The sequence below is a fragment of the Lepidochelys kempii genome, chromosome 5, assembly GCF_965140285.1.
Source record: "Lepidochelys kempii isolate rLepKem1 chromosome 5, rLepKem1.hap1, whole genome shotgun sequence".
NCBI classification, from domain to species: Eukaryota; Metazoa; Chordata; order Testudines; family Cheloniidae; genus Lepidochelys; species Lepidochelys kempii.
The window spans coordinates 86,116,492-86,132,510 of NC_136384.1; the positions used below are offsets into that span (position 1 = coordinate 86,116,492).

The 16,019-nt window shown below is 38.8% G+C and overlaps 1 protein-coding gene across 16 annotated transcripts in view; it reads right to left on the reverse strand.

Annotated features, from left to right (window-relative positions):
- Positions 1-1,110: 1,110 nt before the first annotated feature.
- The window catches only part of SPIN1 (spindlin 1), a 110,056-nt gene continuing 95,147 nt past the window's right edge, over positions 1,111-16,019 (reverse strand). For all 16 annotated transcript variants that reach the window (XM_073344925.2, XM_073344921.2, XM_073344929.2 and 13 more), the window contains 3 exons: positions 10,527-10,780; positions 9,080-9,313; positions 1,111-4,033 (listed from right to left, as the gene is read on the reverse strand). In XM_073344925.2, coding sequence (XP_073201026.1) covers positions 3,834-4,033; positions 9,080-9,313; positions 10,527-10,780 — 688 coding nt within the window. In that variant the 3' untranslated portion in view covers positions 1,111-3,833. The remainder of the gene's footprint in view (positions 4,034-9,079; positions 9,314-10,526; positions 10,781-16,019) is intronic.

The window sequence follows — 16,019 nt, forward strand, 5'->3', positions numbered from 1 at the left end:
AATTCCCTTACACAGTGTTTTGAGAAAGTAAATTTAAGCACTATGCTTCACCTCAATCAGATTTCATCCACTTTAAATGCCATCTTATCAACATTCATACCTACTTGGCAAAAGAGAGAAGAAAGATTTGTTTTAGCAAGCAAAGAGGTTTCAAATGGCAAATTATTATACCAGCATAAATGGCTCAATGTTAAAATAATAAGTCCTTTTTTAATTATAAAACTGAAGAAACTGCTTCTTCACAATTTTAGACCACACCACTACATTTTGCTCGTGAGAACAAAATTTACAGTCATAAGTTGCACATAAAGGGTTTATTTTAAATGTTTTAAGGATAGAGTTACATCATAATTATAAAAATTACTTACAGAATTAAGTAACAGATTTAAAGTGTTTATACTTCTAAATGCAGAGAACAGGGAACTGTCTACATTGTTCAAAATAAAATAAAAATAATGAAACCAAGCTCTAAAGATGAAGTCATTACCTAATTTTAAAATGTGAACACGAAGACCTTTGAACTATACACATACCAAGAACCATCCAAATTGCACTAATGATGTAAAATACAAAAAGCACAGCATTTTAAAGGAACAAGAAACTGTTTTAGCTATAATTCTCCTTCCCTGTATTGATTGTAATTGCTGCTGTCCTCGAAGAAACCTTCAGTTTTAAAATGAATCAATTGAAAAAAGAAAAAAAAAAAAAGACTTATGTATTGCGATTTGTGAAGTTTAACAGGGTTTTCCCCAATGTACTTAGGTCTTTATGTTTTCTATTTCAACTTAATTTAGGGTTTGGCACTCAAAAGAAAAAATGTGGTGTTTTAGATTCAACTGTGATTTTATTTACTAGTGAACAGAATACATGGTCCCTTCAAATGCTGTGACACATACAACTGGAAAATTACCTTCTGTTGGCACTATGCTCGCCTCACCGGTGCATTTAGTCCTACTAACATCCATTAAAACAGCACAATAAGCAAATTCACAAAAACTGAACACAAAATAAAACAAAACAAAAACAAAAAACCTAAACATTTTTAACATGCAACTTTAGTTTGTTACATTGAACATTCTACCTTCTAAGCATGCAAAAAAGGATGGTCTGCATTTAAGATTTTTTTTTCTTTTTTAAATTTTACATGGCAGCCTGACATCATACACACACACATACGCACACACGCACACACAATATACAACAATACTACAGCAGGTAAATGAGAAAGGCCAATAACTTTTATACACAGATCCCGGCTTGTGCTGTGACAAGCCCCATGATAATTTTGGAAAGTAATGTTGAACCCCTAGAACAAGGAACCAACATTTAGTTACCAGGGTAACGCAAGCACTGCATGCAGATCTGAAACATGAGCCTAAAACAAAGCCCAAAGCAGAAGGGCAGGAAGTGGAATTAGTGTCAAGCCACAAAAAAGGTGATTTAAGCTATCAAAAAACAAAACAAAACCAAAAAAACCCAATCCAAAAACCAACAAAGCAACAGACAACGGGGACACTTAAAAGGCCATAAAAAATTACAGATTATACTCCACTAATTGGCAGATTATGTGGTATATTAAAGTGGCTTGCAGAAAACCCACAAATGCAAGCCTTTAATGCTAAAAATGTTTCAGTAGACCTAAACTTCAAATATTTCAAAACAAACTTTGTTTTCCTCAGATGTATAGCCCAAAATTCACTGTACTACGTTATGCACGTATCCTGTGTATAATCAATACACTCACTCATTCTTGTGCCACAAATATCAACTTGGGCTCATGGAGCCAGGCTCAGCTTTGAGATTTACATGCAGGACTCTTAAGAGTCAATAGAAAACACATAACAGATCTGCAGGATGAAAACACTATGTTGCAAATCTGCTCACTTTGTTCAAAAACACAAGGAACATTTATGATTCAGGTACTTAGTACTTAAGGACTGCATTGAGAAGCTATTCACTGAAAGACAATGGCCTGCCTTTGGTTGCCCATGATGAAATACTGGACATAATGCAATAGTAGCAATGGACAAAGAATTAAGGTACTGTATTTATATGGTGAGTATTTGTTACCATTCAACAGCATAATGAGGCACAAGCCTTAAGGCTAAAATATGAAGTCAGGCAAAAATGGATAGACAGGGGCTTAAACCACTGAATCTTCAATGTCAAGGACATCCATAGTAGAGGTCATCTGGGCCTCAGATCTCTGATTAACAGCACCTTTTTCTAGTCTTCTGTGTAAGGTTGGGTATCTGGGTGTTCCTCCCCTCAACAGTGATAACTGGCTTCACATACTAGCCTTCTGTGAAGCAGTGCTTTCAAACTTGCAAAGCTCTGCCCTAATGTGACATGACAATTTAGTTGCTGAACTGACCATTTTTGCCATTCTGATTACTTTTAAAAACTGCCAAATTTAAAAAACTACCTTGGTTTACAACTATCTTGCAAGATTAAAACCGTGAAAGGATTCTTCTGCTGTGGGCTGCTATTTACATCCACAATCTAATGCAGATGACCAACCACTGAGGCTGCCTATAGCTTTCATTAGTTAGTACACCACTGGCATGCAGAACTCTAGTGTTCATTGAATGAAATTCACGTAACAGCATACCTCAAAGCGAGTACAACGTACACCACAAAAGGCGACAACAGGTTTAAGCTGTAGATGATTTGTCCGGACACTCGTAGAAAAGCCAGAAAGAAGAGCTAAGAAAGATGTTTTCTTGGGAGAAAATAATAATAAAAAAAAAAGGAATGCAGCAGACTGAGCAGAAGGCAACAAATGCTTCTCCTTCTCTAAAATAAGTCTTTAATGAAAGAGGACTGTTCTTTCATGAGGTTTTTGTCTTTACATGTAACAGATAAACTATTAGGCTTTTAAGTCCACACACAAACATCCAGGTTGCTAATTTTTATATTAAATGAGAGACTACTGATTGCCAATGTGTAGTCTAAAGATCTTTCTGAAGTAACATAATGTTACGACTGTTGTGGCACCACGCACTTGGGTTTGTTAAGACGTGTGTATAACAAAAATACAACATTTAGAATTGAAGGCAGCCTTGTTTGGTTTAGTTTTACTGGTTCCTACAACTTGTAAATGTGGGCCATTAACCTGCATTTTCTAATCAACAGTTTATATAGATGATTAAACCTTTTATAGTTTGAAGCCTTTTCACTGAAAGGTGCAAGTCAAACATTTGATGTTGTACTGTCTTGTGTCTACTAAGAGGCACAAATATTCCCATGTACTGCTATTTCTTAAAAAGCTACCCTGAAATAAGGTGTAGAAACACAGTAGATTGATGTTACTTGGGTTAGGCACTCCTTAAAACTGCACAAACCAACCATTTACTTCTTTTTGAAATCATCTCAACCCCAACCCTGAAAACAAGGACTGCCAGTAGCCAAGAAATTAGATTTAATGTTACATAAGAAGGCAATATTGAAAATATCAAACTACACTTGCATGTGGCAGTTGAACAGGTGAGTGCGAGGTTGAAGAAAAAGTTAAAGGCTATGAAAAAATTTTTAGATTAATGATTACAACACTAGATCAACTTTACACAGCTTGAATTTGCAGCTGTTTACTTTAACTCCCTCTCCCCAAAAATATAGTGACTTCCTTCAAGAAAAGGAGTTCCCTTTCACAAAATGTGTCATGTTCACACAAATTTGTTTGTATTATTCAGAACAAAACAGTTTTGTTGGCAGAGATTGTGGGTTCGCAGGGACATTTAAGCTTTCATTAAACTGGAAAGCAGTCAAGTCTTTGTGTCTACAAATTTTACATTTAATAGTTCCACAAGTTTGGCAAAAGTTCACGATGATGTCTAAGATGTTTTCACTAAATCATAGACATAAATATGGAAATCATCATCAAACTTGATGAAATAGACAGAAGGTTTGGCTTCAACTTGATGAATGACCATGCCAGTCCTTTTAGAGCCATCTTCTTTGGCATATTCCACTTGTTTGCCTACCAGGCTGTCCACAACTTCACCTGGTTCCCGTTCTGCTGGAGGCGAATCATCTGTAACACAAAAATAAGATGTGTTTAGTTAGGAGTTTAAGGATTTTCGATCCACGTAACAACTGCAAAGATGTCTTCAGAATTTATTTAAATATCAGGAATGGTGAGAAGAGATGAATTACATTGTTTGAGAAGAACATTTTAAAAGTTGTAGTCTATTCAGTCAAACAGAGTTCATCAGTTCCACAGTTTACAATTACAGGAAAAAATTTACTTAGGTAACACTGCAACCAGAATTTTAAGAAACTGAAATCTTATACTAGCCTCCTAGACTTTCTGCATCTATTAGCTCCTGTGTAGGCAAATACACATAAAGCAAAGTAACAAATGAGGAAGTTCTTTGAGATGTGTGGTTCCTGTCTGTATTCCACTGTGGGTTACGCATGGAGACTATGTGTCTGGAGCCAGAGAATTTGAAGTAGTGTCTGTGTATGTGCCCTGGCTCACCTCAACAGTTCCTTCTCCACCATGAATCAGATAAGATCTGAAGCAGAGGGGAACGAGGGTGGAAGAGGAATACAGATAGTGACCACACATCTTAAGAACCTACCGTTACAGATAAGTCTTTTCTTATTCGTGTGATGGTCCCTATTGTAGTCCACTGTGGGTGATGGACAAACAGTACCTAAACAGGAGGAAGGTGCGAGGATGTGGCCGGTATGGCTGAGCGGACTACCGTTTTCCCACAGGAGGCATCAGCAGAATAATCCTGCACCAGTCTTACAAATGGGTGAATGGAACTCCACATAGCTGCTTTACAAGTGTCCAGGAGGGTACCTCCTGAAGAGATGCTACCGTTGTTGATTGCGCTCTGGTGGAATGAACTCTTAGCCCCAGCGTGAAAGGGGAGGGGTTTGAGAGCTGACAGAGTAGAATGCAGCCAGATATCCATTTGGAGATTCTCTGGGTGGAGGCGGCCTGCCCTCTGACTGTTGTTGATACAGAGACAAATAGTCACAGGGATTTCCTGATTGATTTTGTTCTCTGCAGGTAGAAAGCCAAGGCTCATCAAACATTGAGGGAGTGGAATCTGCGGAAGCATGTGGTTTTGGGAACAACACAGGTAAATTAATGGACTGGTTAAGGTCAAATTCCAAAACTACTTTAGGGATGAATCTGGAGCACAGATGTAAGGAAACCTTATCCTTATGGAATACAGTGTATGGAGGGGCAGCCATCATTGCTCCAAATTTCCCAACATTTCTTGCTGATGTGATGGTTACAAGAAAGGCAACATTCATGGAGCGGAAGGACATGGAGCAAGTAGCTAAAGGCTCAAAGGGGAGTCTTGTTAGCACTGAGAGAACAAGATTCAGGTTCCACTGGGGCACAAGCCCCTGAGTAGGCGGGAAGGTTCTTCCCAAGCCTTTCCAGAATCTATTAGTCAGTGGGTGTGCGAAACCTCAGTAGTCTTGAGAAGGTGAATGGTATGTACTGATTGCTGCCAAGTAGACTCATAAGGAACTGATGCAAGGAGCCATGACTCCCTGCACATGACAACAGCAGTTGCCATAACTCTAGAAGAGGTATCAGTGGCACTGACTGCAGATTGGAGGGTGGTCCTGGCTATCAGTCTGCTTTTGTACATCAGAGGTAGGAAATGAGCTCTGTCAGTAAACTTCACAAACTTGCCATAGTTTAGGGAATCGTATTTAGCCAGCAATGCCTGGTAACTGGCTATTCTGAACAGGAGGCTGGATGATGAGAAGAACTTTTTTCCCAGTAGATCCAGGTGTTTATCCTCCTTGTCTGCAGGAGTAGACCTGGCATGTTGCTGTCTGGTCCTTTCAGAGATGGCATGGACCAACAACGAATTAGGAGCTAGATGAGACAACAAAAATTCTGCATCTTTAGCCAGCACATAACAATGCTTCTCTGCCCCTTTGAGGGTAGGAGCACAGGTAGCAGAGGTGGCCAAACTGTGCTAGCTTGCTCCAGTATAGTTTTGTTAACAGAGAGAGCTATTCTCTTGGGTCCGGAGAGGTACAGCATGATTAAGAGTTTGCTCTGGGAATCCTGGATCTCCTCGAGGGGAACATGAAGCTCTCCAGCGACTCTGCAGAGAAGGTCCTCGAAATTCCTCTTCCTGAAGTCATTGCGGGAGGGGGGGGGAGAAAGAGAGAATGTATGTATGGAGATGTAGAAGCAACCGCTTCATTTGGGGAAGATGATAGCAGTCTTCCTGGTTCTGGTGAAACCAGCACATAGTATTCTTCCTCCTATGTCAGATCCAGAGGTAGATCAGAGCAAATAGGTGCAAGAATTAGGAGTGCAGGGAGTGATGCTGCACCCCCTGGCTTGAAATGGTTTCCATCATATACAAGGTTACAGTTTGATTCAATGGCTCTCAGCACCCCGACTACACATATTGTTCCAGCATCCCTGATCGGAACATTTCCTTAGAGATGAGGCAAGGGGTGACTCCCTAGTAAATTTGATAGACTCTGCAGGGTGGTACTGGTCCTGAGGCGTGTCCCCCCCCCCCCCAATATGGACAGCAGGAGGTGTCAGTAAGTGGTCACAGGGGCCCTGTAGCATGGAGTATCAATGGCTCTAAGTCAGATGAGGCAGAGGTTGTTTTTGAGCTTGTGTGGGTCTTTTGGGTAGTGGAGGATAAGTATGGTAAGTGAAGTTTCCAAACCTCAGGAAGACTGACTGTTCCTGGAAACACAGTGACAAGTACAAGAGGCTCCAACATCAAGCCCAGGAGATCAGAGTATCAGAACTCATTAACTCAATCTGTAACTATGAAAAGTATATACACCTTGTCTCCTCAGCTATGAGGTGGGGTGGGGGGAAGGGGGGCGTAAAGGAGGGAGGGAAGGGAAGACACAAAACCATGGCCTCAGTCCAATAAAAAGCCATTTGTCAGAGCTGGGATCCTTTCCTGCCCTGAAACAGAAAAAAGGACCAGGGACATTTAAAATTGCTTTTGGTAGAACACAGATTTATTGAGTCATGACCCCATTTCTGAAACAGTACCACTGACTTGTTTGGGAACAGGTACAATTACAGCTTCCATCGTCCGTGATTCATGCTGGTGGCACACAGGTTTTTTTCCCCCACTGCCAGATGGAGAAGCTGGGTTGATCTGACAATTAGCATATCACTCCAAAGAGCCATAGGCTGTAACCTTGAGTATATCCTGGTTGTTCAGGTATAATGACACTGGTGTGATATTGTCTACTAATAACTGTACCACATAGTTAAGAACCCAATGAATGGATTCCAGCAATAATGTTTATAGAAAGCTTCATCCATCAAGGACTTCAGCAACTAAATGAACAACCCATTATAAAGTCAAAGCATCTCTCACAATTCATTCACCTGGGTAAAGCGGTCCACTCTTGAAAACTTTTTGTTTTTATTTTTTTTTAAAGGAATTTTCCTGTTTGTTTTCTAGATTTGTAATTCAATATTTTCTACCCTGGAAGACACTGTGAATACCTGGAGATCTACTATTAATATAACAGCACAAGAATCAAGAACCTCATTCACTGAAGGTGGGGGTATGTCATTTTTATTCAGACTATTTAAAACACTGATTTTTGTTTTTCCTCTGTCTCATTTTTAAAGATTCAGCACTTCTCTCCTTCAGTTAATGGAAGAGAAATCTTCTAGTACCCATCTGACGCTCCTTCCCCTCGCCAAATCCACAGAGCAGCCAAGGGAGGAAAAGGGAAAAAAAAATCAAACTAATAGTTTCATTGCTGATCATTTTAGCAGAAATGCTGAGCTAATATGCTTAATAATCATAGCTGGATGTAGGGGTATAATATGCTACAGTGAAGTGAGGGAGACAATCTCTTTCCCCCCAAAGTTTATACAAAGTAAACTCTATTCCTGGCCAAGAGGGAGACGAGATACAACCCCCGCTTCTCCTTTTCCCTAGTGCCAAAAGCTTCAATTGCCACCTGAATTTAAAAAAAAAAAAAAAAATCCAAGACACACAATCGCCCCTCTACCTTCCTGGATTTCAAAAATCCGTCTCTCAAAACCTCCAGCCTCCCCTTGAATAACTCCTGTAACAGACATGGTCAATACGAAATCTGCACCACACAGAGCACAAAGTGGGGGCAGTGTAAAGTGAAATTTAATCAAAAAGGGAATAATATTAAGACAAGGGTAATTTTTAATGAACTAACATTCAAGTCTTTTAGAGATGTTTAAAGAATTCTATTACATTCTTTTTATCATACCAACTTGCAAACAAACTGGTTGTTCTCATCTACATTTACAGGGCTGAAAATTAAATTTAGGGAAAAACTTTCACGATGTGTGTGCATGTATGCTCATTTCATTGTGTATTATAATGTTTGAATGGCACATGTGCACACACATTGTTTTCCCTTACCATCTTTCCTATAGTGCTACTGACTCAGAAACACACATACCAGAAGTCTTTAAGAGTTATCAACCAAAATTCCCATGTCCTGATATGATCATTTAAGAAAACAGTGTTTAATTGGGTGACAATGATTCTAATTTGTGCAAAATCCTTTGAAAGAAATTCCAAATTCCTTTGTTACACTTGCTGTATATCTGGTTTAGATACACAGACTGTCAAGGACTACACGTGTTTTCCTACATGCATTGTTTCATTTTAAAATGAACACTTATTTCTCCCTCCTCCCCTCCCCCAAACACACACAATGTTTAATTAGTGTACATGAATTCATCTAGTTTCACTTTCACCCTTATGATCTGTTATATTTAGTTAAAAGGTAACACAATGGAACAAAAAAAGCCTCATTTTGCTTCCCCATCAAAATTGTGCTATGATTAAACCAATATTTTTGAGGGAGAATACCTATACACATGGAAAAAGTGGATGGTGTTAGTATAAGCTAATACAATAACCATTTTATCCTTGTTTCAGATTACCACCATTTAGGAGTCATCCCTAATATTAAGATCATATGAATCTTTTGCAGTTCTTGCAGTTTGTCAGCTCTTTCATTTCAGTAAACAAACAAACCCAATGTCTATGGAAACTGAGCTCTCATTTTAGTTTTAGAAGGAAAAAAAACGTACTAGCGTACTTACTGGAATCAGGCATAATGCGGAGGTCACCTTCTTTATAGTCATCTAAGAGCTGATACATGTACAAGACAGGATCCTTCTCATAAGTAATATAAAACCACGTGTTCATTATAGGAGCTCGAGCCAAGACCATCCCCCTCCACTCATCTTTTGAGCCATCCTCTGTTTCAAACATATGTTCCACAGCTTTGCCAATCATTGTGTCTGCCAGGTGGGCATCACTGATTCGAGAAGAAGCTGAAATACGTACACAATATTGCATAAAATTCAGGACCTCTTGGAAGCCTGCATACTACATCTTCCATAAAAATCATAAAAAGGGCTTCATTCAAATTGTTTTCTTTACAAAATAGACAATTAAATGATTTAACTGGTAGATATTTTTATTCTCTGGGTATATCCAGATTACAAAGATGTGGAATTCTAGCTATGATTATTAACTAAGGGCTTGTCGACATTGTCAATTATTCTAGAATAGCTATTCCCGGTTAAATTCCATGTGTGGATACACTTATTCTGGAACAAGAGCATTCACACATGGAGCTAATCAGGAAATTAATCCACTTTAAACTCACACCCTACTGTATTCCAGATTAATTTTTATGTGTAGACAAGCCCTAACTCACTGCACTCACACTACAGAAAAGTATAATTAGAAACACTAAGGAAAACCGATTGTGGGTTACAGAGCAGATGCCACAACATCTTTGTTTCTATTAAAAATAAACTTTTAGCAAAAGGGGTGAGGACTGATCATAAAATAGCCTTAAGAGTTTTCTACTGTCACTGAATTTTTTTCTTCTTGAAGCACTGCTAACTCCTTGCAGCCAATAAAAAAAACTGATCTAGTTTGAGAGTCAGTGACAATTTGCATGAATTCTGAACTTTAATAAATGTTTCAGACATCCTACATGTTTTAAAAATTCAGACTGAGCTATTGAAAACAAAACACATTAATTCAATTATTTCATTTTTAAAGAAATTTCACTTTATTTTTATTACTTCTCAGGAAAGGCATATGAGAAACACTTAATACAGGACCATAGAATATGGAGTACAGCAAAGAAAATCCTCATGAAATTGAACTGTAAAATGTGAACTCTCACTCAGCATCAACAAATTAGCATTTAGCAGAAATATCAGTCTAAGCACTACATAAGCTTTTGAGAGAGCAATCTTGGCTGTGAATAAGGTTGATCAATATTATATCATATATAAACATGCCGATTAGATGACTGACAATTTACAGTACTGAACTTCTATAGCACTCCATGTAATATAAAGATAAGTTATTTAATTTGTGAGAGTAAAATTTCCTCCTCACTCCAAAATAGGGAGAACATTTACTAATAAAAGTCCACAGACTTGACAAAATGCAATGCAGCAGCTCCATCCAGCATCCTGTCCAGAGCATGCAATATCATATGCACATGCGTCAAAAAGCACTTACCAACTCTGTCTGGAAGGACTTCAAGCGCTGACACTCTTTCATCTTTGTGCAGTTCTAGTCCATAGACACAATCAAATCCATCATACTTAATAAGGTAGAGAGAAGGGTTTACAGGAACCTGATCAAGAACTGTCCCCTTCCATTGTGTTACAGGTCCACTCCCTTCTTTCCATCCATGCTGTATTCTGCACCCTACAATATTTCTTCGGGGCTGAGAAATGGGTTTGCTAGGTCCCACGTTGTTTCGATGCTTTCTGTATATAGATACAAACAGGATTAAGCTAGTGTGCAGAAAAATGTCTTTTATTCTATTTATAACCCAATGTAGTTCAATGTTTTATTTTAATACAAGTATTCCTTATTTTTTTTATTTAATACTTGTATGATTATTTAACAATGTTAGACACGTTATAATGTAGCTTGTATTATAGTGCACCTCTTTCTGAATAGGCCAAATTACTGTACTAATTGCTTTAAATTATCTAGGAAACACACTACTACAATGCTGAAAAGAAAAACTATGGTCCTGTGATCAGTTGCTATGCTGCCAAATAATCTGAAACTAAACAAGCTGGTCAAATTTTTGCCCAACAGATTTTCAGCAAAAATGCAGTTTTATCAAAATAAAAGTGTTTTGTAAGAACATATCCATTTTAACAAAATTGACAGAAAAAGATCCAAAAGTTGCATTTCAATAGTGTTGTCTGAAATCATTTAGTTTCTACTTTAACATTAAAATATTATATTCTGTATTACACGTCTGGGATGGTTTAGGTATAAACTTGGTCCTCCTCAACATGGGAAGCAGATTAGGGTGACCTTTCTAGGTCCCTGCCAGCCCTACATTTCCATGATCCTACATATAAAATATAATATAAAAAAGTTCAAACATTTCTTGAATCAAAACGCTGCTGAACTGAAACTTTTCTGAACTTTCAATTTGTGGGAAATTTTGAACTTTCAGATTTTTGCTCAGATTTGGAATGAAATTTTTTGAAATGTCAGAATTTCTTGTCAATTTAACTTCCTGAAAGCACAACTCACCTGTTTTAAAAGCTCAATTCAGTCATCAAAGGAAAGTTAATTAGAGCCATGCCTATATCTCCTATTAACAAGGCATCAATATTTGTCAGATGCTTAACTAATCAGAGGCCAATATGAAGGATGCCTCTCACACCCACAAGCAGGATAAGAAGCAGCCATGAGCATTTGTTGGTCAACAGCTGTTTCTGTAGTAGTGTGTTTATGTATTTTCTCTGTTCTCCATGCCTATGCTGGAGTTCAAGTAACTTCTCAAACTATCAGTAAGTGCAGCATCACTTGAGAAGTGCTCATCAAATATGGGTGTAGCATGCCAACAAGAAAAGCACTCTTGTGATGTTCCTTTTCAGTACAACGCCACTAGGGTCAGATGCAAAGAAGGAGCAGTATGGAAGATTCTCCTTAGAGTGATCAGTGAGGACTAGCAATCTACTTCTGCTCCTTTCTCTGTCTCTCTCTTCAGTGGTTTATTCTTTCTTTATGGAACCTGCCACCAAAAACAAATAATTGCCAGCACAAACCACTTGACACTGGTTAATATCGCCAAGTCTTCCTCACGTTATGGTTGTGAGAGATCTTACTTTTGCTATCTGACAAAGTACCAAACTGTAACTAGCAGTATTTAACAGTTAAAAGTCTTATTTTTATAATTCATTAAAACAAGTTAAGTGACCATTTATAGCATCTATGTAGGAACTATATGGTTACCAATATATTGTAGCAATTCTAAAGAGATAGAAATATAAGTATTAAATTATTTCATATATTTATTTTAGCTTGCAATAATCTGTGCCATTAATATACTATTCACATAGCTATCGCATTAAGATAAATTGTTTTTTCTTATGATAAACTTGAGATAATTTTAGTACAGTTTTAGAATAAATACTGTTTGCTGCAACCTTGCCAACTTCATTTAACTTGGAATAAATATTTACACAGCATTAATTATTAGAAACGGAATGTCACAAAAAGCAACCTATATCATTCCCAGAAAAAAGTTGGCAACAGTGTAAAGTATTCTCAGCAGTAGTGAGCAGCCTCTCAGAAAGGAAGGTTACTTACCTTACAGTAACTGACGCTCAAGCTGCATAGTCCCTAATGGTATTTTTGCCCCAGAGACCAGAAGATTTTTCAGTAGCAAGGTCCATTGATCCAGGCCTGCACCCTACACCACCTTGTGCTCTGAATCAAGGGCATTAAGGGGTGGCACAGTCTGACCACCTCTCCAGTTCCTAACTCTACCCTGAATCAAGAGAGGATGTGAGAAGAGTGGAAGGAGGGTGGGTTGTGCAGTACCCATAGGGACCACACATCTCAGAGAACTCCAGTTACTGTTAAGATAAGTAACCTTACTTTCTTCTTTGAGTGCTGTTCCCTATGGGTATTCACTGCAGTGGATTCCCAAGCAGGACTCACTGGAGGAGGAGGGTGCAAGCAAATATGCTGTGCCATAGATCACAGGACAAAAAGTAGGCATCAGATGGTGAAGCTTGAACAAGGGCTTGATGTCCAATAAAAATGTGACTCGAGCCCCAGGGTGCCAGTCTAAATATTTATGAGACGAGTTCTTTGCAGGGAAGGCACTGAGGTAGCTTGTGCTCTGGATGGGTGAGCCCTGACACTCTGTAGTGAAGGGGCGTTCATAATCCCATAGCCAAGGAGGATGCAGTCCAAAGTCCATTTACAGAGTTTTTGCAAAGAGACTGCTTCTCCTTTCATTCTCTCGGTGATGGAAACCAATAGCCTCAGCAACTTCCTAAAGGACTTTGTCCTTTACAAATAGATGAGACTCTGCACACATACCTGTTACTGTGGGATTTGTAGAATAAAATAGGCAATTTTGATTCAAGTGAAATTCAGAGGGAACCTTTGGATGAACCTCAGATGGAATCTGAAGGGGACTGTCTCTGTGAAACACTGTATAGGGAAGGGTCCACCATGTCTGAATGCTTGAATGGTGGGCTGAGAGAACCAGGTTCAGGTTCTAGAGAGATGTAGGTTTTCATAAGAGTGTGTGTGTGTGCGCGTGTGTGTGTGCGTGCATGTGTGTGTGAGAGAGAGAGAGAGAGATTCTGATAATACCTTTTAAGAATCTCACAGTTGTAGGATGCGTGAAAACCGAGCAGCTCACCACCAGAGGATGGAAGAAGTTAATACCTGCTAAATATACTCACAAGGAATGAATAGATAGACCAAATGTCTTTAAGGACATATCTTTTACAGACTAAACAAACTCAATTTTTAAAATCTTTCCTCAGAGGTCACGTTTTCTAGACCTTTAATCATTTTTGTTGCTCTTCTCTGGACTTTCTCCAATTTGTCCACATCTTTTCTGAAATGTGGCACCCAGAACTGGACACAATACTCCAGTTGAGGCCTGATCAGCACGGAGTATAGAGGAAAAATTACTTCCCGTGTCTTGCTTATAACATTCCTGCTAATACATCCCAGAATGATGTTTACATTTTTTGCAACGGTGTTACACTGCTAACACATATTTAGCCTGTGATCCACAATGACCTCCAAATCTCTTTCTGCAGTACTCCTTCGTAGGCAGTCATTTCCTATTTTGTATGTATGCAACTGATTGTTCCTTCCTAAGCTGAGTACTTAGCATTTGTCCTTATTGAATTTCATCCTATTTACTTTAGGCCATTTGTCCAGAACATTTTAAATTTTAATCCTACCCTCCAAAGTACCTGCAACCCCTCTCAGCTTGGTATCGTCCGTAAACTTTGTACGTGTACTCTCTATACCATTGTCTAATCACTGATGACTGTAGAGGGTTTCCTGCTGTTAAGGATGGTTTGGACCTCTTCTGAGCACGATCTCTCTAATCTCTTTGTCTATTCAAAAACCATGCTGCCAGATGGAGGGACCCTGGCTTGCAATGGTGGTTGTTCTGGCCTCTGTTCTGAGACCGTCGATTCAGGAATGGTTGTAAGCATATGCATGGGTAAGAGGTACAGGGGGTCAGTCCAATATTTCAGCGTGCTCTTTGCTTTTGGTATGGTCAGTGCAGATACATGCTCCCGTGAGCTTCAGACACACCCCTACATGGGTGTTGAGTCTGACTAGATGGGAGAGGAGGGGAGAAGCAGTCGTTTTCGTCAAGAACTTACAAGACTATTCATCCTGCTTCTTATGGGGACATTTACACATACCATCCTCATGTCTCTGTTTAGAGAGGTCCTCAGATTTGATCAAGGATCCTGAGCTAGGGAATGCCAGTGCCGGAGGGTCACTACTTGGTAGCTCCAGTCAATGTGCCGGGGAGCTCAACATCCAGGATCAGATTGGGGCCCCATGGAGAGCTCAATTAAATATCTGCAAAGCTAGAATTCACAAGACTGTCTAGTTCATGGGGGAAAGAATGGCAGTTCTCACACTTAGAAGGAATGTGTAATTCCCTGAGATAGTACAGGCATCTCTTGTGAGGATCACTAACCAGGAAGACCCAGAAGGTAAACAATTCATGCAACCCCTTACACACTCAGCTCAGAACATGAGGTGGTGTAGAGTGCAGGCATGGACTGCTACTGAAAAATCTTCCTGTCTGAGGTGCATGGAGCACATGCTCATCCCAGTGAATATCAATAGGGACCTGCACTCAGAACAAATAATGCTTGGCAGAGATCCAAGAAATGACAGATAGCAGTGAGATCTGGAAAAACTGTTTATAAAATGCTTCCATCATTCTATAAGGTTGCTGAAGTAGGAAATGTACTGCTCCATCAGATACAATTATAACTATACATTCACTGGGAACTGCAATTCCTCTACAGTTTCTCTCACTCCAGCCTTGCATTCTCCACGACGAACTTCTTGGTGGGCAGTTTAACAGTATTTTCTTCATTTTCAGATTTCACTTCTGTCACAATTGTATGCAGTCTTTAGCAGTATTTTCTAGAAAGGCTTTGAATGGCCACCTTGGCATCACAGATTATAACACATACATAACTTAAACCTTTTCCCAATTAAATACAGCAGAAACATGAAGTTCAGTATTTCATTTTTATAAGCAACTTTTCAAAACATGCATGTTTAAGAGATATAACAGGTCTTTGCTAATTTCTCTTGTTAAATTTGCTTACTAAATATATCCACTACAATGTCAGCAATATTTCATTAGGAAGGTATCAGTGATGTGAAATTTGTTCCTATACAATGAAAATAATCTGATTTTGTAAGCAATAAGTTTACTTCAACAGAGTCCCACGCTAAGTCATCTTTTGATTAACTGTCTGGTGAATAAGCTTAATTCTTTCTGAATGCTAACTGAAAAAAATCTATTAGGACAAGTGTTCAAAGAGACACTGCCAAGTTTAAATCATTTTAAACAAGTTTTCGAACATGTTATCAATATCTTAGAATTAAATTTGAATTTTTAAAAATATCTCCCCCGCATCATTTATGCTGTTTATGCTTTGCATTTCACTCATTTTAGAC